General features: G+C 43.8%; 1 protein-coding gene across 5 annotated transcripts in view; it reads right to left on the reverse strand.

Annotated features, from left to right (window-relative positions):
- Window positions 1-22,116, reverse strand: part of dock4b (dedicator of cytokinesis 4b) — a 42,719-nt gene extending 20,603 nt beyond the window's left edge. For 4 of the 5 annotated variants that reach the window (XM_037243200.1, XM_037243199.1, XM_037243201.1 and 1 more), the window contains exons 1-15: window positions 21,924-22,116; window positions 10,494-10,577; window positions 9,448-9,488; window positions 9,060-9,212; window positions 8,646-8,794; window positions 8,309-8,393; window positions 7,157-7,308; window positions 5,615-5,696; window positions 5,478-5,538; window positions 5,249-5,381; window positions 5,039-5,127; window positions 3,260-3,385; window positions 1,190-1,314; window positions 690-852; window positions 374-480 (exon numbers count right to left, since the gene is read on the reverse strand). In XM_037243200.1, the coding sequence (XP_037099095.1) occupies window positions 374-480; window positions 690-852; window positions 1,190-1,314; window positions 3,260-3,385; window positions 5,039-5,127; window positions 5,249-5,381; window positions 5,478-5,538; window positions 5,615-5,696; window positions 7,157-7,308; window positions 8,309-8,393; window positions 8,646-8,794; window positions 9,060-9,212; window positions 9,448-9,488; window positions 10,494-10,577; window positions 21,924-21,960 (1,587 nt within the window). In that variant the 5' untranslated portion in view covers window positions 21,961-22,116. The remainder of the gene's footprint in view (window positions 1-373; window positions 481-689; window positions 853-1,189; window positions 1,315-3,259; window positions 3,386-5,038; window positions 5,128-5,248; window positions 5,382-5,477; window positions 5,539-5,614; window positions 5,697-7,156; window positions 7,309-8,308; window positions 8,394-8,645; window positions 8,795-9,059; window positions 9,213-9,447; window positions 9,489-10,493; window positions 10,578-21,923) is intronic. The other variant, XM_037243198.1, reaches the window with a different exon arrangement.
- Window positions 22,117-24,224: the final 2,108 nt, after the last annotated feature.

The following is a 24,224-nucleotide window of genomic DNA, read 5'->3' on the forward strand; positions in this document are numbered from 1 at the left end:
ATGGTTTGTTTGCTCCTGGCTTTTGATGTGTCACCACTAAAAAGGTTTGAAGCGACGAGCGTGCGTCTTTAATACGGCCACGCCAGGATGCAGATGAGGTACTTTTAAAAAGCAGTGAGTGAGAAGTGTCACATGACTTTTTTTTTTTTTGACAGCCCATGGCGTTAAATAGAGAAAAGATGCACTGAGAAGGCGTGAATCACATAATCATACACTTTGCCATTCCATTTGGGAGGAAAGCTGCAAGATGCACACAAATAGCTTGTGTGCATAAATAGGGAGGCTTAAAATGAAATTACAGCCAAGACAATATAGAAGCTTTGTCAACTGAGTCAGTTTTTTTTTTTGCTGCAGAGGGCAAACAGGCCAGTACCTTATGGATAATGAGCTCATGGGTGCCATCTGGCAGAGTCCTTCCGTCCTCCTGCATCAGCGGTACAAAGGAGTAGCCGAACAGCTTCTTCTCTCCCTTCTCTTTTGCTGCGGAGAGAGGCGAACATCAGCTCAATATACAAATATATATATATATATATATTTTTTTTTTAACTGTATTTTCCATTTTTTTACATTTATTTTTTAATATTCTTATTTATTTTTTAATATTTTTATTTATTTTATACATATATAGTATATATTTATTTTATACATGATGTATTTTTTTCCGGGCATGCATATCCATGGCTTCTTACTGGAGCAATGTCGGAACTCGAAGCGCACGTGCGATCCCCGAAACATGTCCACGGGGATGGGCAGCTTGATCTGCTCCGCCCAGCGTGGACTATTGTTGTGGTACAGCACCAACGAGTGATATTCGTCCCCGCCCGGTTCCCCCGAGCCGGCGGCTACGTGACTCTGAAAGGAAAAAAAAAAAAATCCAGTGGTTTCCATGCGTTTCTATTTTCTGTCCGATACGGAAAGCAAAGAAGCAGAAGTGCTCGGAGATGAGCAACACGCTGGCGGTGCGGCTCTCATCTGGGTCAGCCATATTTAAATGAAGAATTTAGCTCTATAATAAGCTAGCATCTAAAAATAAGAAGCCATTAAGGGACAAGCTAAGTTAACTAAGGACTCAAATTGGAGGTGTTTACTGCTGAGAAGAGACTCATTGAAAATTACACGGGAAATTTTCGAACCAGACTAATTGGATGAAAGTCAATTTGCACTTATACGTAAATATTCATCTTTATACCTTGAGGATATGTCCATCAATGTCCAGCAAGTAGATGGTGATTTCTACATTCCTGGCAACGGTCTTCCCACCCTTTTCAAATTCTCCTTTCTCCAGCGTGACGTAAAGGTCATTTCTCATCTCTCCTGCAAAACCAGACATTGATTATAAAAAAAAAAAAAACAAGCAGTGTTACCAATGACCTGCCAACAGCTTCGAGACATTTTTGTCTGTGTGCGTGTCTGTGTGTGTACGTGTGTGTTAATGTATTCTGACAGGGGGTGGACAGCATTTACATTAGTAGCACTTAACGCTACATTTTGTGTTGTCGTTAAATCAAAGCCAGTGACCTGACATTTAGCGGCTATTATGTACATTTGAACTTAGACGTCAGTACCGAGTAAATTACAAAAAACAAAAAAAAACGGCTTCAACTCACTTTGTTTTTGCCCTTTTGTGTTTTATTATCACACGAGGGACACTAATCTAATAACACGGCCGATGAAGTTGAGTATATTCCCAAGGTCAGTTTTTTGTCATTGTTGACGGGACTAATGTAGTCACGTTAACAGGTTAAGAAATAAAGCTAATTGCCTCCGAGGCAAGAAAGGTGACTCTGCAAAGAGATTAGTTGGACTTGCATGTTCAGAAAGACGATTAAAAAAAATCCGTAAATCATATTAACTGTTACGGTTGACCCCCGTATAAAATAGAACTTTTATTAGTCCCGTGAATACATTTTTTATAGTGATAAATATATATATTATATTTATTTGTTTGTTATATATTATTATATATATAAATATATATTATACATTTATTTAATATATAGTTAATTGTATATTGCTATCTCGAGTCAACATTTATTGGCTGCTATTTACCGATTTGCCGCTCTTGACAGTGGTAACCATAGCAACAAAGAGCATCCAATACTGTAACCGCACAGACACAAATGGATAAAAAAATATATATCTATGGGCAGGTAAGTATAGACTCAATTACCTTGGGTACAATGGGCGAAAAAGGGAAGAGGAGAAGGTGTGGTTGGTAGGGGGTGGGGAGTTTGCAAAAAAAAAAAAATGAGCAAATGATGCAGTCGCCCACAGACGAGTGAGCGGGACGGTTTCCTTTGCCCAGAGGCGGACTTCCTTGGTCAGTAATGGAGAGGGAGAGAGCGAGGGAGTGAGTGGAAGGGGTTTGTAGTCAGCCAGAGACAAAGGGAGCCAACATAAATCTGAGTTAGTGAGGCGCTGGGGGAGCCGCAGTCTGCGCTTGCTCTTTATCTGTGTGACCAGACAGTGCACCTCGCTTATGTCAAAGGGAGGAAGCTTTACCCAGGAAAAAAAAAAAAAGACTTGTCCAGCCATGCTGGAAAAATATTTAAAATACATTTTTTTGGAGTCGTCATGTGATGCATGACAATAAGGTCATCTGCATCATTTGACAGGCACCTATCGACACTGTGTGCACTTGAGAATTATTTATGAATATTTAATCAAGTATATGTAATTTGCTCTTGAGCTGTGTGAGAAGATGTTGCCAAGGCAACCGCTGTAGCTATTAAAAGGCAGGTCAATGTATACAGATCATACGCAATACTGTGCTAGGGATGGCTAATTTTAGTTATAATAATTTTTTATACGTCTTCCAGTCATTTTGAAGTGCTACGTTTGTCGTTTCTCCATTTTCAAACGTGCCAAAAAAATGATTGGGCCTAATAACGTAATATAAACCCAACTAAGACACGTCTGCCATCTAGTGGTGATTAGTGACATTACAACTTCAAACTACAAAAGCTGAGTGAAATACTGCACATCTAAAAAGTCTCAATATGTGATTTGGGAGACTATAAACGAGCTAGGATATGATAAAAGAGTTTCTGTTGCCCTTCCGCCGCATGGGGCTCAGAAAATGACGGCTTTTTGGCTGCCGTTCAAACCTCAAGTCATGTGTTAAGTCGCTTAAAGTGGATTGAAAGAAGCAGCGGCCCGGAGCGAGAAGCGGATGTCCAGACGGGAAAACATTTATCCGCAAAAGCTTGCCCCCTTTACATCCCGTCGTGCTTGAAAAGCGACTTTACTGTTATCCCACCTGGCATGATGACATCAGAGAAGCCCAGTTTCCTAGTGATGGACACGCCCCTTGTGAAGAGCACCATGTACTCCCGCCTCAGCTGATCAATGTCCCCATGGAGGAGCTGGAGAGCCACGGCCAGCCCTGAAAACACAAGGAGGTATCACACACGGATTTTTGTTGCTCATATTAATAACCACTAACACTCACTGCGCACAAAAAAATAAATAAAAACACCTGTGACGCATTGGCAAGTTTTTTTATATTTATTTTATTTTATTTTATTTTATTTTATTTTATTTTATTTTATTTTATTTTATTTTATTTTATTTTATTTTAGAAATCACACCCTATACGAAGCTGCCCTTATGGGACCACTTGAAATGTCGGCATGAATAATAGCACGTGCAGAAAAGGTCACGCTTGAGGTTTTGTTGTCGGAGAGATGAAAACGCTATGAGAAGTCATGTGATGGACCAAAGAGATGAAAAAAAAAAAATTCAAGGAGGAGATAAATTGAGAAATAAATGTCTCATACATGTCGAATGGTTTTATAGGATGTACACAGGGCCTAAGGGGCGGAGCCACCCAAGGGGGGGCCAACTTGTTCCACGATCGTTTACATAAAACATTTTCTCTGTGTCGAGCGAGTTATTCTTTCTCCGACACACAAAAGCATCTACGCCGGCCCTCATTATTATTCGGGCTGACAAAAGCGTCCTCAACCCCGCGCTGGCCTCAGCCCACCCGGCCCGCCTCCTCGTCGAGCGGGTGGAAGGAAAGTCCAAAACAAAACATTTGAGCTTGCCTACGCTGGCATGGAGGTGAGAGCTGAAGCAACTACCTGGCCCTGACTCATCGCTTGCACAAACACTCTTATGAAACAACCGCTTTCAATGCACTGGAAGATTTTTTTTTCTTGCAACAGCCCACCAAAAAAAAAAAAAAAAAAGGGACAATCTCCGCTTCATATTCGGAGACACCCGATCTCCAAATACATCAAGATAACAATTTTGCCGCATCGCCTTTGAGAGAAGGCGGATGATAAATGATCATTGCCGAGTTCTCCTGCAGTCATTATTTGTTCGCCGGGGGAAGGTGGAAAGAATTGCTGACTAAGCACTTTTGGGAATTTGGGAATGCAGCTTCCCTTTTCACAGGTATCAAACTGCTCTGGAGTGAATGTGACGATCTGTAATCTTTGTGACATATATTAATTTTTTTTTTTTACATCTCTGGCCAACCTGTTGCCATGAGAAACGGCTGATGCGGCTGTTTTCCGTGTACTATTTATACAAAGCGTGTGAATGCATTTTGCAACCGCTGGCAGGCTTCCTGCGGCGACGACCATGTGAGGCTTTTCGATTGCTCCTCCGGAAAGAAGAACTTGAATCCGCACCAAACTACTCTGTGACTCAGACTGGCAGGAAGTGGACTGATCTCACGGCACCAGACTTATGATGACACAGGCAAAGAGGCCAATTGAAGAAATTGCAACATCAATTATAGCTTAAAAAGGGGATGTAAAGCTTCCTATTATTAACTCGAATGATTTAACTCCCACAGATAAATTTCTAACAAGCAAGTATAGCGAAAATCAGTAAATCGCAAATGGGATTAGATTAGAACGTAGATGTCCAACATAAGGCTCGAGGGCCAGATATGGCCCAGGACATCGTTTCATGTGGCCCACAAATTTTACATTAACTTTGTGTCATTACTAAAATGACAAATTATTTTCTCATTTAAAAAAAGAAAGATATTGAACAATGTCATAATGTGGACTGCGGTATTTACCTGTGTTGGATCCGGACAGATTATATCTGGAATTGGCCTTTTTGATGATGTTCTCGTGAATTTGGTACCACTCGCTTTCTGTGTTACACCTGAGACGCCACAAAGAGTAATAATCAGTTCAAAATAATAGGAATCATGAAATGAGAAAATCTTATCCGATTGATCTTGGAAGTGTGTTGTGGTGACGGGGGGCGTCGGCCGGGTACTTACGCGTAAACCTTGAGCAAGTGGTCGTCCTTGGAGTCGGCCGTGAGCAGATCGGCGATGCTGACGATGGCGCAGCCTAAGGGACGGCGGTACTGAACGCTACACTGGTTCTTCTTCTCCCCGGCGCCCATTCTCCCTGTGCAAAAACGGAATTAAATTGGATTAATTTTTAAGAAAATTAAAAAAAATTAACCGAGCCTTATTTTTTATATTTTTAATTTATTTTGCCCACCTATTCTTATGACGTGCACGACAATATAGACATCTTTTCGAAGATCGCTGCTCCCCAGATCCTGACGGGAATACAAAACACGGCTTTGACATACTCGGTTAGGGATTCGCAAAAAACGCTTGGCATCGTCTCCTTACCACAAACAGCGTGCACTGTCTCTCCGTCTTCTCCGGCGACTTGGGCAAGCCGCTCTTATTCAGCCTGACAAAGAACCTTTCACTGTACCAAGAAAAGAAAAGCAAAAATGGGATTAGCTCGCATCGCTGTGAAATATTAAGCGGCAAAAGAAAATGCTAGCTGGATAAAGTGGCGTTGTGACTGCTGCTGGGATGATATTTCAAATTGGTACAAATGACCAGAACACGCATGACGGACAAAAGCAGAAAGGACGGCTTGCATTTGGATAAAAAAATAAATAAAAAAAAGGCATCCTGCTGGGTCCCGGCAATCCGGTTAGGTGACTTTCACAGTTGGCGAGATAAGCGGAGAGAAACCCTTGTAATGCACCACAGAGCCTGATAATGTGCCAAATTGCTGACAAGGCGAATCTCGCAAGGGCACCAAAAACTCGACGCTGTTGTGTGATGCGTCCATCTTTCATTGCCGATCATTTCAAATCTACTTGTTGCTCATCATGAGAGATGAACAAAAACACTGCCCGCCTTGTTTCACTTTCATTTTTTTGGAACCAAGCCTTTAGGGAAAAAAAAATCCAGCTGGTCTTTTGGGTTTGCTTGGCGCTCGTGTTTGAATTAATTAGCCTTCAGATGATTTATTTAATTAAAAAAAAACTTCAAGCGTTTATGTCGGAGAATATTTTTTATCCTGACTTGGGAATTGGCCGCTCCCGAGAACTTTCCACGCCATTTATCCGACCGTACGCAGACAGATTCCTGTGCGTCAGACAGCACCTTAATTAGCGGCCTATTGTTAAAACGCGTCAATTAACAGCTACTCGTGTCCTCCCCCCATCACAGATGCCGCGTGTTGATCACCCGAGCTTAGAGGACCCCCCTCCTCCAACTCCAGTGGGACCTTATCTGGTTCTATCAGCGCTCGTATTAACACCACATGAATGGCCGGGTTCCTTTCCCTCTGGGCCCGCTCGGCTCTCTCCTGATATCGATAATTGCATTTGGACCCGTGCGCTCGCCCGTTGGAAAGGGGGCGGGGCTATTGTAGAAAGCCATAAAGACACCAAACGGGTACTATGGTGGCCAACGCAAAGAAAATGGAGCCGTGCAAGGCGACGAGCGGCGCCGTACTGAGACGACGGGTCGGACCCCCATCTGGTCTGTGACGTCGGAGTCAAGCGGTGAAATGGCGCTCTGCCAGGCGGCCATTGGAAATGTGTGTCTGTTTATTTGCGCTGCCAGACAGTGTGAGACAACGCTGGCGAGGCGCCATGGTTGGATTTTTTCCCCCCCTCCTCCTGGAACATCGACACAAACCTTAGCTGAATGACCTATGACCCAGGTTTTTTTTTCACTCTTAGATTGACCCAATGTCCTTCACTGATTATTTTTTCAGTGTATGACAGGAAAAAAAAAGGCCTGAGAGGCCTTCAAGAATTGTAATTATTCCTTAAAGAATAAAGAAAGAGATATAAAAAAGGGTTTAGCGGACTAGCGCTGGATGCTAATTTGTGGCGATTGACATTCAGCCACTTTGGTGAATACCTGAGCGGTCGGTTCTCTCGCCCGTCATATATGTGGAAGAAGACCTCAAGCTCCTCCCCCAAATTGGCACTCATCAGACTCTTAACGTGGACGAACAAGTGATGCGTGCTGGCGGGCGTCGGCGTCTCCTTCTTGCGATGCCGATGCTCCATCTGCGGCGCAAAAAGTGAAATGAGGGGAAAATGCAATCCATTTTGGAGACAGGCGTCGAATAAAAAATATTGACGTATACAAAGGAATGGATTTGTTGAGGGTAACAAAAAGCTAAATCTATAAGCTGAAAATCCTCAAATACAGGATGAGAGCAAATCAAACAGAGTTAATCCGATTGAAGGAACAATCTCCACAGCAGCCAATCACATTTTGCTGTGTTTAACAAATGACACTTGTGCTTAAATACGGAATTATGAATCGGTCGAGGACACGCTTTCATTCTCAAAAATCAACATGGAGAATCTGTCCTCAATGGCCTTTACTGTATAAATAAAGGTTGACTGAATGAAAAAATTAAAAGAAGCCCAAATCGCGTCTGTGATCGCTCATCATTCGTAGCCATGATGCTACCAATGGGTTAAAAGAGCTCATTTTGCATCTCCCCATTACGCGAGGTTAGAGTTCCCGGGGACCCGGGAGAGTCTTAACCCTTTGAACGGAAACTCGGGTTGCTTATGTTAAAATAAGTGCGGATTTGACATGTGGCGCCCAACGTGGGGCGAAGAAAACTGGCGATCCTGCTGCGTTTGCTTTTGTTTGCAACAACAAAAATGAAACAGATGGAGTAAGTGCTTCAATTACCCCCCGTGAGAGGAAAGTCATCTCACTTTGTGTGTGTGTATGTGTGTGAGCTACAATTTTCCCGACAGTGTATCAGAGAGGTGTGGTTGTCATGGTAACAGCGCTCTCAGAAGATGTGAAGGGGAAGCAAGGGAGCAGGTAAGTGTACATTTCCAAATCTATAAAGCTCCGGCTTTGACAAAACATACACGGATTTGACTGTACGTCCCGCTAAATGCTAATATTAGCCATAAATGTCCACATTCCTGCTAAACGCTAATATCGTTTTCCAATTTTTTTTCTGTTTGCACACAATTTGAGCAGGTTCAAGAGAACTTTTTGGAGTGCAATGGGCACGTCTCAAGGAAAAGCACTCACCAGTTTGTAGAGTTCCGTCACACTGATTTCATCAGGGTCCACCATGCTGAACTCCTGTCTAGGGACCAGGTCCAAACCCAGTTGTCTGAAGAAGAAAAAAAACAAGAGCTTCTTAGCCTTTATTTTCAAATGTCCCAGAAAGACTCAGACGGGATGTCACTAAATATAGAGTGAAGGATCCAAAGAGAGTGATTAATCATTTATTTAGCGCCGGTGTGGCACTGAGGGGAGGGCGATTGAAAAAAACAAAAAGACAGGTGGAAGACAGAGTGCACACCGAGGAGTTAACGTGCCAAGAAAAACACAGAAAAGGCAGAGCAAGTGTCTCGGAACTCACTCGTTGCCCCAGTCCAAGCGGGCCGTGATGTGCTGCTTGACGTCCCGCATGCGGTCGTGGGTGAGGTGGCCCACCAGAACCTGCCTCCTCAGGTCCAAGATTTCATTCATCACGTGCCACAGCCGGTGGAACAAATCCCCCTCGTTCTTCTGAGGGAAGAAGCGAGAACGCTCAAACAATCTGGCGCAAATTATGAAACTTTCATGTGAGCCGGAGACTGAATCCAAACTTTGAAAGGATTTGTGCAAATTAGCTTGGGCGTCCTGCTGCTTTTCAGCCTCAAATGTCTGATGTGTAAGGATTCATCAGCGGCCCAGATAACTTCACGGGTCACAATACGACAAATGAAAATGGCTTTTGGTGATTGAAATGAACAAAGAAGCAAAAAGCAAAAGGCTGGAAAGGAATCGGTACCACATAGAGCTGTTTCCACATGGCCCCCCAGTCGCGCAGCGTCGAAGTCATCTCGGTGATGACCGAGTCCTCCACGGGGATGACGGTCTCGAATTGGCCTTTATTCTTGACGTGGGCATTCTTCAGGTGGATGTAACTGGTTGGGAAGATTCCCTGGGGGCCCACGACAAACATCAGGGTTAGCGTTCGGGCTAGCGTAGCCAAATGCTAGCCAGATTTTGTAGAATCCAAAATTAAATTAAATTAAATTAAATTAAATTAAATTAAATTAAATTAAATTAAATTAAATTAAATTAAAAAAATAAAATAAAATAAAATAAAATAAAATAAAATAAAATAAAATAAAATAAAATAAAATGACATGAATAGCTCTCCAAAGGCTATCTACCTTGACATTTGGATTCTTCAAGATGAATCCTCGGTACCAGCCTGCAGAAAGCAAGCGCCATTGGGTTATTTTCATCATACCATCGAGACATCACATCGTTTCCCGCAACATGGCACAGCATGTGTGGTAAATATAATGTCAATATTCTGTATATTTTTTTAAAGGGAGCAAGATTTTGCAGGCTTGTTAAGTGAGTGATGTCATTTTCCTTTCACCGCTGCCGTTAGAGATGAACACGCCTATCGAGACGGCAACACATCTGGAAGCGACAGCTGACTATTTCAAGATCTGGATCAACGTTGTGGAAAAACGCAGCGAGTGCTGTTCAAAGACAAAATCACACCGCCGGTGCGTGTCGGCGTCAACACTTTTGCAGTGTTTTGAAGTGTCGGCGGCGACGTGAGGCAAAGCCATTAGCCCGCCTCTGTAACTGTCACGCCGCTTGTCACTCAGCATCCTCGCTGTTGATGATCTCGCCGCTGCTTTTGCCTTCTGGGCAAAGTCTTCCATTGGCTGGGCTATTGTCAACTTCCTAGGGATGTGTGTGTGCAAGGCCACATTCCTCTGACTGACTGCCTGTCTGTCTCCGTGTACAAACAGGAAGAGAAAGTGAGTACAAGTCGAAAGGGTAGAATTGGCTCGGTTAACCTGACAACCGCACGACCGAAACCTGAACAGGAAATCTGGTTTGTAAAGTTGCATTGCGCTCGATGGCTTGCAGAATGTATGTACCACCTAATAATCCCCAAAAGTAGATTTTCCATCATTACAAGAGGAGCTCAAGTGGAATGACAGCCAAATTGTGTACGTGGGAGCAAAACAGACTCGGCGTGGGCTGGACGGCTGGAAAAGCAGTCAGCTAGCTCCCTTGAAAGAAAACAGCAGCCAGTGTGATTTGACGCCGTCCTTAAAATGAGAAGAGCTGTTATGAGGTTTGGGCATGTGTGATGAAAAAAAATGAACAATAAAAATCTTGGCCCAGCTTCAATTGAGTCGTTATTGATAAGGTCGTGCGTCCGCTTAATGTTTGGCGTGGGAATACCAACCTTCACATTTTTCCAGGATCTGCACCGTGTCGCCAATTTCCAACGGGAGGCCGTGCTGGACGGTGCCTCGGAAACTGGCCAGCACTGCGGACAGCAACAACAACAAATTCAATATGTGCATTCTTTATGATTGGATTCCCTGCCTGAGTCAGAAAACAGACAATCAAAGCAGCTCAGAACATTTTTGGTCTTTCAATAAAATCTGACGGGAGGGAGGGAGGGGGCGGGGTGAATGGTGTGACAGAGATGCAGTGTGTCAGACGGGTGTGCGCAAGGTGAACATGTCAACGCTCATCTCCATCACCAGCCATGATGCTGTCACACTGGCGCTTCATGTCAAGGTTGTCAGAGGAGATAAGCTCATCTTTGAACAAAAAGGAATCGCTACCATGCTATTGGCCCATCTAGGTCCTGAACAGAATTGCTAAACATGAAAGAAAAAAAACGGAACAATTCAATGATGCAAATTGAATGCATGTCATTCAAATTCAGTGTTTGCTGTCACATCTTTCAGCTCATTAAATATGCAAGGTAGGTGTCAATGCCTCAACACCTCAAGCGTCAGTACCGAGTGTGCAGCTTTATATTTAGACGTGTTGCGTGCTAGCTTGTGCTTTGGCTGTTTGAGCTCAAACATTTCAAAAAACGAATGCCTAACTACCTAAATTACTTCCAGAACAAAATTAGAGTGATCGTCCGAAGGTGTAGCGCCAACTATTGGCAAGGAGGGCTTTTGTTTTTGTTTTTTTAGGATAAGTATCAGGATAGCGTCACAAGTACCCTTGAAAAAAAAACTGAGACGGAATATTTCAGCTGTGCTTGCATTTTGGTGGGGTTCTCGTGCTTCCCGCCGCTCTGCAGAGGAAGTGGTGAGGCCGACCGACGAGGCCTCTCGTCAGATGGCTCTAACAGGTGTTTGCCGCTTCCACTCGAAACCCCGGCTTGTCAAAGCACATTAAATTGGGCTCGCTCGTCGCTCCTTCAAAAGAACAAACGCAGCCGACGTGCAACGGCAGTGCGGAAAAAAAGCCCATTCAAAACGTGTAGACTGATTAAAGGAGGCAGGAGTACCTGATCATATTTTACAGGCAGATTAGATTAAATTCAGGAGTATTAAAAAAAAAAAACAGACATTCCACTCATCTTAAGGGACATTTTGACCTCCTTAGCTTGACTCCTTCTTCTCCCTGACTGATGTGACAATGATTCACGCGCGTAATCCTCTCCCACGTGTTCATTATACAGCATTTATATCATTAATATGCTAATTTGCTAACGCAGCAACCGGTGGCGCTCCCCTCGCCGGCATCGCTGCCAAATGCACGCTTCATGAATATTCAACTGGGAATATGCAGAACGTGTGAGCATTACGAAACACGCCTATAAACACTTGCCGTGACGCACTCAAAACAGCAAAAAAGAGGAAGCGGGACTTCTTTCCCCGCTGTTTCGCAATATTGTAAGTGCAAACAAACAGAAGTGAAATACATCGAATGGTAAGAACAATCATCTTTGCTTTCTGTTGCGCATGTTCACTGGGTCAGACCTGACATGTAAAGCGGCCAAACCACCAGATGGGTACTTTTAGTCCGCCGATGTGACATGGAAACATTCCGACTCAAACCAAAACTAGCTGAGCTATGCTTTGTCTCGGCCAACGCTGTGAACACTGTTTCCCAAATCAAAGGGCCCTTACGCATTTATCTCGCACTCTGTGGTGAAGTTTAAAAAAAAAAAAACTTTAAATACATCCCGCGACCGTAATGGCCTTATAAGTCTGGGACTGCGGTTAGCGACGCAAGTTGGATGACAAACTCTCCAAAAACACAAGGAAGACCATTTTTAGTGCGATTGTATGAGTTAAGGTCGTTTTGATATAAAAAATCTGGACAGAAACCGTTTGGGAAAACAGTCGCGGCAATGTTACACTAGCTTAACAAGCTAGCACAAATGGTGGCGTCCCAGAAAAGCATTCGGTGGTGTTCAACACATTTCTCAGCCTCCCGCAAACAAATTAGCCTGACGCCACAAGGTTACCAAAGGTCAGGCGCGAGCTATTGCTCGTCGCTAGGAAGGCCTCGAACGCCGCAAGATTAACCAAACCACCAAATCACACTGCAGAAGCGCAATCTTACTTACTTTTTGGAAATAGCAACACTTGCACATGCTAAGATATTCTACAGGACGCAGAATGAATTCGATATTCTATCAGGTCCATTGGTCCTGTTCCTCTGAACATAGGTCAGTGAACCGGATCACGTTAATCTGCTTGCTAAAAGCATCCGTTCGAATTTGCTAAGATTCCTAATCCCCCCCAGAGCGTGACATCATCATCACTTTCACACATTTATGAAGAGAAGCATCCAAAAAGGAAGTGTGATCCAATAATTGAGTCTGGATTAATGTTCGGTCATCATCGGCATCTGTCGCCTCTCCGGGGGCGCCGCAGATTTTCAGTTTTCCGGCTCAGGTCGGGCTGACCCCCCTACGCACCTTCCCGAAAGAGGAAAGCAAAAAAAGACGCAGGCGACTAAACATCTGCCTGGCTCTGCCACCCAACTGTTAAAAGTAGGCGGCGCATTCGGACTGACAGAAAAAAAGCCTCTCCACTTTCTTTAGCAAGTAGGTGGCAGCGACCTCCATCTGCACTTCAGGCTCTCTTGAATCACATTAAAACAAATTATGCCGCATGCAAATATAAACACGCAAAAGTGGCGTCACGTCTCCGAGTGTGACCTTGCTTTGTGAGACACACGCAAAATCTGACAGGGCTGCATATTTTACCGTCTCGCCGAGTTTCCATGGCTTCGGGCCATAGCAACATGAGTTAGCATGATCAAGTTAGCGTGATCATCACTTAGACTGGCAACGCTTTCTCCAAACAATTTCATCTTTTTTTGCTTGATGTCAAAGACAAACGCCGCAAAGCCGCAAGTTCCAGTAGAGCGCAACCACCGAGACAGACACAAGTCGCTGGGAATGCAAATGAGAGGAAGACGGCCAGCGCCAAATTTTTTATTGCACGTCTCGTCAAATGTGGCACGTCAACCACCGAGAGTCTCATTTAGCCTAGTTTGCCGCAAACAAGCTCAAAGACAAAAAAGGGGAGGCGGATGAGAGAAGCATCACAAACAGCTGAGCGTTGCTCCCTGCGGATCCGAATCCCAAATTCTGTCTCGTCGTTATCTCACACATTGGCTTTACATCCTGGCCCAGTAGCCTTCATTCAGCGAGATAAAAACAAAGCCCTCAGTGAGAGGCAGACTGGATAATTGTGTGTTTTTGAGACAGTCAATGAAAGACTGCAGTGTTGGAGGTCTCCATTGAAGTGGATGCGGGTCTCGATGTGAAACGCACGGATTGGGCGTGGGAGGCCGAGACGCAGAAGGAAGTCCCGATTGATAAGCGCGGGCTCGCCTTGACAGACGGCGCTAGCCTCGGAGCGCGGCCAGATTGACTGAAGACAAAAACAGGGCCTCCACTCAAGGACACACAGATGGCAGGTGCTTCACAAGTACAAGCCAATGGAGCGGACCTCATTATCGGCCAGGCCCGTCGGCCAGTTTGGGCGGATTGGAAAGTGGTAGTTTGCAGGACGCTCAATGTCAAACATGAAGTCGAGAACTACAAAGTCACAAATGTCAGCTTCTCTGTACTTTTGAAAAAAAAGCGCACCCTTGAGAACTTCTTCAGGGGAGCTTTCAAAAGATGAATGGTAATAAAAAATTGCTAGCAATATCTGTATTTCTTTATTATTTTTTATTTATTATTTATTGTTTGTGCCTTCTTGTTTTTATTTTGTGTCGTCTACTTGTATGTCTCGTCACCGTGGGATAGAGGAAACGGAATTTCGGTTTCTTTGTGTGTCTTGACATATGAAGGGATTGACAATAAAGCTGACTTTGACTTTGAAAAAAAAAAGCACAATTTGTCTTCAGGGGCCACATAAAATGATGTGGTGGGCCGTATCTGGCCCCCCGAGCCTCAGGTTGGACACCCATTGTCTAGTGACAAGGTCAGATTTTTATGTTATCCAGTAAGTAATTAAGCAAAGACCGCAGAAACCTCCCAAAATAGTTCATTAGCCAAGACAAAGATTCCGTGAGTGGACCCGGGCAACAATAAAACAATAGCCGGAGTTCTTTACTAGGGCTATTTCTCGTCAAGAACAATGGCCAGATGACAAAACAGTGCCAGCGGAGACGGACGAGCGAACGAGCGAGCGAGGCGGGATCACTCAGCCAGCCAGCCCGAGCCTCGGAATAAAAATAAAACGTTTTCATGTGATATGCGTTGGCCTCTTCATGAGCCACAACATATGGAAAATGAAGGAGCCAGTGTGCGGCTGCTGTGTCTACACTGGCACGGCTTCTCATTCTTTCCTATAAAAAGGAGCCTGGCGGCTTGGATTCTGCGGTTTGTTGTCTTGCCAATGCTACCAACATCTGCAAGAAGTGGAGATCAATAGAAGTGCACAACAATAGATTTCCAATCACCAGTGTCGGTGCAGTTGGACGAGAAAATGTCTCCGTACTTTAGTTCCCGATTTTATTTTCAGTCTACAAACTTACAGGGAGGTTCTACTCAATCCCTGAAGGGTTGGACTGATTAGTCAACCTATCGAGGGGAACCACTGGCCTTCACGTCGTCTGGCATTCCAGCAGGATAAAGAAGGTTCAGCTGTCGTCCAGGCTATTTTACTGTACCCAGGATTCTGTCGGTGGATGGTGGAGGATTGTTCCACGGGGGGGGGCGAGGAACTTCTGGCATGTCTGGTGTGGATGATTATCAGAGACAATGAGGTATTGGAAAGAGTCTTTGTAGAATCCCTATGGATTGTGGAACATGTATCAAATCGCCCAAACTAGAGAGTAAGACGGATTCATAATGGCTTTCTTCCTGTTAGGCACCTCGGATTCAATTGAATCCCAATTCCCCGGTAAATCCGGTAGATTAAATTGGACCTGGATATATAGTGGCTATAGTCACGTTGACAAAAATCAACGTAAGGATGAGGGGGAAAAACAAAACCGTCCCAGTTTCGCCATTTAGGTCAGTGACGGTGGATGGTGGTGATTAAATAAAAGTATTCCCAAAAAAAAAAATCTACAGGAGGGAGATGTAGATGAAGAGGAGGGACGGGCAAGGCTGGAGTGATTAATTTCCTCTTTGTTTTTCTCCTCCCACCGTTGTACAAAGCAGAAAAGGTAACCTCATTTATGGGCCCATTCTACGCCTGGCACTCGCTGGAGGGAAGAAAGTATAAAACACGCTAATGAGCTGTGGAGAAACACAAACATGGCCGCCCGGCTGAGAAGAAGAATACTTTGTCCGTTGACAGCCCGTCCTATTATTGTCTCCTCGTTCTCCTGGCCTTGTTCTTGGTTGATTTGTACCGGATACTATGATGCAAAACTCGTGGATTGTCAATACCGACCCAGACAAACAGAAATTCCCACAGACGCACTCCAGAATCTTAGCGGAAGTCTACCCGGCTAATCGTTAGCCACGTTATGGCCCTGAATCTGTATTCCTCGGTGACCACGGTGATGCTAAGGTCACTGGTGCATTAGGGCAAAGAGGATTATGGCTACAGTCCAGATGAGGGTCCCGGGGGAGCTTACGGGTGGGCCCATCATCACTGATGATGTCTGGAAACTCATCCAAATCAATCATTCATTCCCATAACCGCAGTTGATCTCCAACGAGGCAGTCGGGAAAAAAAAATGTAACCTTCCGTATATTCCTTGAGCATGCCGAGCGCTAATCCTACAAGAGGTGCGGTATGATCCATTTGCGGGTCACTATTTATAGATTCTCCACGCTCATTAGGTCAGCACGGCAGAGCAGAAGGCTCAAAAAGGTCCAGAACGGGCCATCCCGTTCATTTATCTTAGCATTTCAAAGGGCGATAGAAAAACAAATAGGTCTCATTTCACCGCATAGCTTGAAAGCAGCCAGCCCTTGAGGTGTGAACAATGTCCACCAGGGAAGGAGTCCAGTTTCAAAGAAGCACAAATCACTGACTTGCTTTTTTTTTCCTGCTCTTTAAGTGAGCATGAAAGACTGAAAGCTGATCCAGAGATTTGCCCGCATCAAGGTCAAAACGGAGCCACTGACACGCCATTAATGCGTCAAATAAAAAGGTAGCCGAAAGATTTCCATTATTGATCCATGTCAAATTAATTTTTGTTGCGGGATCAGAGACTCGTAAATATTGTTCAAATATTTTAACAAGACAAAAGGTTATTCAAATTGCTTGCAATATCTCTATTATTTTATAAAAGTGAAGACTATTTGCAATTTTAGTAATGACACAAAGTCAATGTGGTGGACCGTATCTGGCCCCCGGGCCTTGGGTTTGACACCTAACTCATTCGACAACAAACTGGATTGGCAGTGAATGAGTTAATCGTGAAGATTACTCTAAGTGAAGAGCTATTTTTACATTTCCAGCCCCCCCTCGGGTTGGGGGGGGGGGGGGGGGGGGAGAAACCCCCACAACCCGATCTCTCTCACTTGATCAACAAAGCCATCTGTCGTCAAACAGAATCTGGCCATGAATCCCAGTGAAACGTGGACGTTTGCTAAGTGCCACATGCTGGAGTATTTCCATGCTCGCGTTTGTATGTATATTATCTGGGGCCAGCTCTCAACACAAATTGCTTGTTAGCAAGAATAGCCGTGGGGCCTCATCGGGGGTAGGAAAAACCAAGGGATGGCGGAGGTTCCTTTTCAATTGTCATATTTTCTGCCATACTCAAGTCTCCGTACGCCATGCGGTGGTCAAACAAAAGGCTCCCACGGTGGTTTCCGCTCGCCCACACAAAAGGGGATATGTTTCAGCTACTTTTAGAAGCAACACTTGACGCTTAGAGGTCCTCGGACTCCCACCCCTGAGGCCGGGGAGTGATTGAAGTCGGAAAAATGAAGACGCCAGGTGGACGCTCGGTGAGGTTAAGCTTGTGGCGAGCGGGGGGGGGTCACTTCAAGCCAAAGTGGATTTTTTAAAAAAGGGAGTGAGATTGCCACGGGACTGACATAATATCAAACAAAATGTAAATAAATGAGGAAATAATAATTGCTAGTTATGAGGCTTGTAAAAAATTCTTTTAAGCAGGAGACATGAAGATGCACAAAAGAAAAAAAAATCCAGATTTTTTTTTATCTCTGTGTGGCAAAGTGGGTCGCGACAGGAGATTTAATCAACCTGATCAATTAAAGCAGTAGCACTCAACATAATGATTTATTTAGACGATTAGTTGTTTGCAATCCTTTATCTATATATAATATTATATTATATTATATATATATTTGTGTGTCATTTTAACTCCTTGGACTGTGACTTAAACAAAAGCTGAAAAAAAAAAAGGAGCTAAGCTTCATCCATCGCTAATCTCATTTAACAGCATTTGTATACAGAAAAAAAAGGGACAGAAGAAGCGTAAAAGAAAAAAAAAAAGCAGTTTACAGCCGTTTCAAATCTCATTGCAGCGTAAAACCCGCCTCCAAAGAAAGCATAACATGTTTTGTAAGATTTGAGAGTGGCACACCAAAGATTCTCTCGCGGGGTTGGAGATGCTCTCCTAAGCCGCCGCCGCCGAGCATCTGTAGTGCTTTATCATTTCCGAGACGTGAGATCCACCGAGGCTTGTGCATGCGATGGTGTGCGGGCTACAAATAAACAAATTATGCGCAAGCAAACACGTTTTGGAATATCTGGGACAGATGAGGATGGATTTGAAGGAGTACGAGATAAAGAAGGATGAGGCTTGAGAAGGTGGGGGGGGGGCAGAGTGTGAGATAAGGGTCAGGCTAGTACTACCTTGGAACACGCAAGACCCAGGCAGGAAATGGGGCAGGAGGAAACAAGACTTTTTCGTGCTCGACTACGGAAGCACGTTTTGGATTTCTTTTCCAAATTCATCCAACCCTTTTTGCTTTTGCTGGGAATTTTTCTCTTTGAAGTAAAACATCGACCAAAGACGGAATTAAGGGTTGAAAAGACAAGTCAAGGTCAAACGGCAGCTTTCTTAAGCGCTATCAGTCCAAAGACCTTTCGGGCCTTCTGGCTTACTTTGGAATTAATCCTGACAAACCCGCTGACCTGAACGGCACGAGAGGGCTTGCGAGTGAAACTGAACTTCCACGCTGAGCTCATGCCGTTTCCTATTGGCATTATTGGCACCATTTAGGTCACGGTCACTAAAGCAGGTTGAGTATTTAGCGGTACCATAGTTAGGGTTAGTTTTGCATACATCTCTGCATACCTTATAATTGAAAATAAATAAATAAAATTAAAAATACATATATTTATTTATTTATTTCATATAATATAATATAAAATAATATATCTTATAATTGAAAAAAATAAAATAAATAAAATTAAAAATATATATATTTATTTCATATAATATAATATAATAAATGACAAGTACATTTGTTTTGTTTGAACTAACTGCTCCCAGCTAGCTCGGACACTTGTATTAGCTCTCCATATTACATGATCACATCTCTCCCTTTTTTACGAGAATATTAATGATGAATCCCCCACGTTGACTTAAGTAACTTGAGCAGCTGAGCAAAAAAAAGCTTTGACTAAAACCAGCAGTATGGGGAAATGGAAGCCTTGAGGTCATTACGATTACACTGGGTCACACACACACACACACACACACATTAATCGATGTACACTTCCTTTATGGTCAATACGGGCCGGGCGGGATTACAGCCGCAGGGAACGGAGAACTGACACCACGCCAACGTGTGCAATCATTTTTTTTTATACAATGAATGAGGAGGAAAAACAAGTGTCTCCCGGCGCCTCTCACCTGCCAATCACAGTGATTGGCATCGGCAGGCACCCCAATTGTTGTTTTTTTTTGTATGAAAACTTCACACCAATCATATTTCCCCATTTGGCCCATTTTCCACTAACTAACACATCCCATTAACCTCCAGTTCACACATTGATATCGAGAAGTAGCACCACAGCGGGACGTTTTGGAAATGTCCTTGCCAAATTTCATGATTATTCTCCAAAAAAATGAATCCAGGACTCATATATAAAATATGGATGCCACTGGAGTGGAAAAGCAGCAGGAAAGCCCGTGTCAGCCCCCCCCCCCCTCCCTCCGGTGGCCTGTCATAACATTATGCATAGCTGTGGCCTAATGTTGCATGTGGGCTTGTCTGTGTCACCGCCAACAATGGGATAAGCTAGCGAGAAGTGGCAAGGAGGGGAACCTCATTCCTCGCATTCCATTCATCTCCTTCTTCCTTACATCTTTGTGTTGACAGATGCAAGTAAGCGTTCACATCAATTGTAGGGCGAAATAAACAGAGCGTGGATAAATTGAACAACGAACCGGCAAGGGCATTTTCTCATCTTTGCGTAACAATGCCTTTCAATTATTATCCAGTGTGTCTGCACAAAAAAAAAAAAGGACGGCTGTAGTTGAACACAACAATTATAGGATGTATTTATTTATTTATTTTTATTTACTTTATTTATTTATTTTTATTATGGGATTTATTTTTTTCCTAATCCATTGTCTTCAACATCTGTTCAACTCACAAGAGGGAGTGGGGGGGCGGGCCGCCGACATGTCCCATGTTGACGTTGGCGAAGGGGCGCCATCTTTGCAGATGGAGATGAGGCGGCAGGCGGGGAAGCAATTAAAAGCTGCTAGGCTTCACCTCAACACACTTCACCTCCCCCCAAAATTCTATCCATACCTCGCTTTGGGGTTTTGCTGCATTACGGGATTGTGGCGAGAATGGTGGAATGGGAACAACCTGCTAAACCCCCTGTGGAGTCCAAGGGAGGGGGGGGTTGGGGCAGAGCGGGTGCCCCTTGACAATAAACCCGCCCTTGACACGCGCCAGCACCCACAGTGACATCCCCCCATGGGAGGAGGAGGGGGGGGGGCGGGGTCTCCTTCCCAGCTAGGCCTCCGGCGACAAACAAGCAATAATCCGAGAAGGCTCTTGTTCCGTTTGGAGATTCCGACGTAGCTTATAAATCATCGTTCATAACGCACGCAGACTTTTGACGCACGCCAGCTCGTTAAAATTGTTTAATTATGCGCTTGTGATGAGCAATGATACGCTTGATTGGTTCTAACAAAAGGTCTTAATGAGGAGAGGAGGCGGAGTCTGTCTGGCGGCATAATGTGACTTGAGTGACTTATGGAGGAGATACGTGTTTTCATATTTGATCCAATCTCGAAACTCAACTTTGAAAGGTTCTGTACGACCTCGTCACCTACCCGCATTGATGCCCTGAAGTCATCCGAGATGCCAACACATCTTCAGACGTGTTTTTGGTGTTTCACAACAGGAAAACACCGGTTCCTTCCTCAAACAGAAAAAGGGGACCCATACAAAAAAAGAAAAGATGTTCTGCTAGCAAAGAATGTTTCAAAAATGAAATTGCATTTATTCAGGCAGAAGGGATGGAGTACTTTTAATCCAATTAACGGCAGATTGAGGGGGACAATGGTGACTACCCAGCCTTAAATATGAATATCCTCCCTCTAATCCAGCCCAAGTGGACTTTGAAATTGGATAGTCTGCAATTAAAATGTGGATCCTACAGACTGGATGGAGGATCTGTGGACCGTTTTTTTTTTTTTCTTTTTGGCGCCAGGAATAGGAAGTTAGGGGGAGAAGTCCAGAACGTTGACTGTACTAGTTGATTTTAGGTCACGGTGGTAAGGTAGCCTCAAAGTGCAGAGGCAGGACAGGATGGAGGAGGCAAAAAAAACAAAACAGAAATTGATTATGGGGAATTTTAGGAAGCATCACTCCCACACTGCAGATTTATATCTCAAGGGAATGTTATTATGAGACCTTTAACACGCTCACATCTCAATGATCATGTCATTGTGAGGAAGAGGCGGAGCAGGAGGAGGGGGTGGAGGGGGTAGCAAATAGGAATTCACACCACACAAGCAGGAATAAAAGACTGTGTTACCCCCCCCCCCCTTCCAGCTTCCTACATTTGGTTTGTGTAGGCTTGTTTGTCTCACTTGAGTATTTGAATCACAACCTGAAACAATGCAGTCAAGGATGCTCGCATCTTAATGAGAATCTGTGCTTCTTCCTTGAAAGTAAATCTGCACACAAGTGAGTCAATGAATAAAAGAGACAAATATTTAAGATGCTGTTCATTTAGCAACCCGTGGGGGGCGGGGGTGTGAGGAGGAGGAGGGGGGGGGGGGGGTCACAGCGACAACACTGTGCTTTGCAATGTGGCAGTCAACCTCTCATCATTAGATCGGATGCTTTCCATTGTTTGTCGGGGGAGAAAAACAACAAAAACATCCCCTCATAATAAACAATCAAATGCAAAACATCACCGCGTCAGTCAACGCAGCGCTCGTATTGCACTTTGTCATTCAACAACACAAAATGCAATAAACTTACCGACGCCGTATTTTTCCTGCTCCGTAGGTATCCACATATTTCCGGCGGGTGCGTTCAAGTTTGACGTGCAAATAGCGGCGCCATCAGATGCATTCTACTGGCGTGCTTTCCTCCGCTCCGTAGTCGGAGTCATTGTTTGGATTTGCAAGGCGAGAATGCGCCGCTGCCACGGCAGCCGCAGCTGGTCGAGGTACGGAGTGTGGTGCATTCAGGTATCATCGGAAATCTAGCTACTACGCGGACGTGATTTGACAGTTGAATCTGACGTGGTGACTCTGATTTCATTTGGACTCATTTATCTATTTAAGGTTAAATTTGTGGATATAATAACTAGTGGTGAGTCAATAACGCGGATGTTCGAACTTTATGGTGTTTTTCAAAGCGTGATACGTTTTCCGTAATTATACAATACTAGGCATTCAACGCGAACGACATTGTAATTCAAACTTTATTTTACTATTATTATCTGGAATGACCTCAAAATAGTTTCATTTACGTTCAAGGTAAAAGTTAAGGTTTTAAACGGTTTAATACACAAATGTCCGAGGTGTATTTGAACGCTCCTGCACGACCAACACAGCCAGAAAGGACCGCGTTGCATTGTGGGTGTTGTAGTAGCATCCGGTGACGTCAATGTGGTTAGGAAGCGGTCTTCCCATCATGTCACATTTAATTAGAAAGAAAGAAAGAAAGAAAGAAAGAAAGAAAGAAAGAAAGAAAGAAAGAAAGAAAGAAAGAAAGAAAGAAAGAAAGAAAGAAAGAAAGAAAGAAAGAAAGAAAGAAAGAAAAATAAATGTAAGCACAAATTGATAATATATTATGCATTAAACTTAAAAAAAAAGTTGTGTGCTCAAAAAAAGACAACAAAAGTTGTGCTCACTTTGTTTTTATTTATATTTTGACAGTGTACTTGTGTACCGCTACACATCTCATTTCTTGCTCGAGGTGCATAACATGACCTTGACCAAGACCATGAACACACACACACACGCGCCCGCAAGCACACAGCTTGAAGTGGGACAACCGATGCATGAAAAATGGATGAGTGTCTATGAAGGAAGCTAAAAAGTGGAGAAGGTTGCATAGCCCAAATGAAAAGGCGGCTCAGTGTGTGTGTGTGCATAAGGAAGTGAGTTTGCACATGTGCGTGCCTCTATGTGGGTGAGTGCATGTGCACCAAATGTCACACAATTTTTATGAGCAGGCTGTGTCCTCACTCCTTAATACACCCAATTCCACTCAAATACACACACACTCTCGGGTTCTCATCATCTGTTGGCTCACAGTTTGAGTACAAAAAAAAATTTGAACCGTGTTCTGAAGCTCATTCCTTCTGCTGTGCACATTAATGATGCTTTCAAAGTGTCAAACATGTCGCTCCGTCCCATTAGCGCTTATCATGTCCATTTATACGTCTAGTTTGTCGTTTCATTGGTGAATTATGAATGGAAAAAAAAAAAAAGAGCTCTCGCATGCTGGGAGCATCACGGCTTGGTTGTCACCCGACTGTCTTTTACAGTCTTGCACAAAAAAAGATTCCAGTGGGCATTTTTAATTAAAAGAAACCAGACTGAATGGGATTAGTAGTACAGTACATGCTGCCTCGCTTCGGTCATTCTGATTGGAGTTGTGGGGGTAAATTGTTGAATTGTAGAATGTTCTACTCCGCATATGAATAAATCATAAGCTCAAGAGGGGGGGGGGGGGTAGCACAGTAAAAGAAAAAAAGCCCGCAGATTCATCCCGTGGAGGACCAGAGAGGTGATCTCGTTTCCAGCAAGCGCCAAGTGATGTTTTGCGACTGCGAATCAACGTGTTGTCAACATAATGGCAGTGCAACGAAGGGGAAAGAAAGCGAAACGTGAAAACAGAAGTGGGACTTGCTACTCCTGAGAAATAAGAGGGAAAACATTGTATGATTTAAAAAGACTTTTCCCCTGCCGTGCGGTTATAGCAATAAAAATACGAAAGGGTACTCAAGATTGTACCTTGAGGGACTCCTTCTGTTCATAAAGGAAACATAGCACATCATGTGATCATCTGTTTGAATAAGAACAAAATATTATTCCTACACGGCTTTGTTTTTATTTACATAACAACTATTGATTTAAAAAAACAAAAAGATTTGCCACAAAGCAGGAAGTGTGGGTCGAAAAAAAACATCCCACAGCTTGGACGCAGCAGGCAACATCCTCACTTACAAAAGCAGCAGGTCTCCAGATATAAACATGGAGGGAAAAAAATAAAATCTTCATAATGGACACGTTCTGGACTTCCCTCTAAAACGGTGCCCCACTTAGG

The sequence above is a fragment of the Syngnathus acus genome, chromosome 23 (genome assembly GCF_901709675.1).
Source record: "Syngnathus acus chromosome 23, fSynAcu1.2, whole genome shotgun sequence".
NCBI classification, from domain to species: domain Eukaryota; kingdom Metazoa; phylum Chordata; class Actinopteri; order Syngnathiformes; family Syngnathidae; genus Syngnathus; species Syngnathus acus.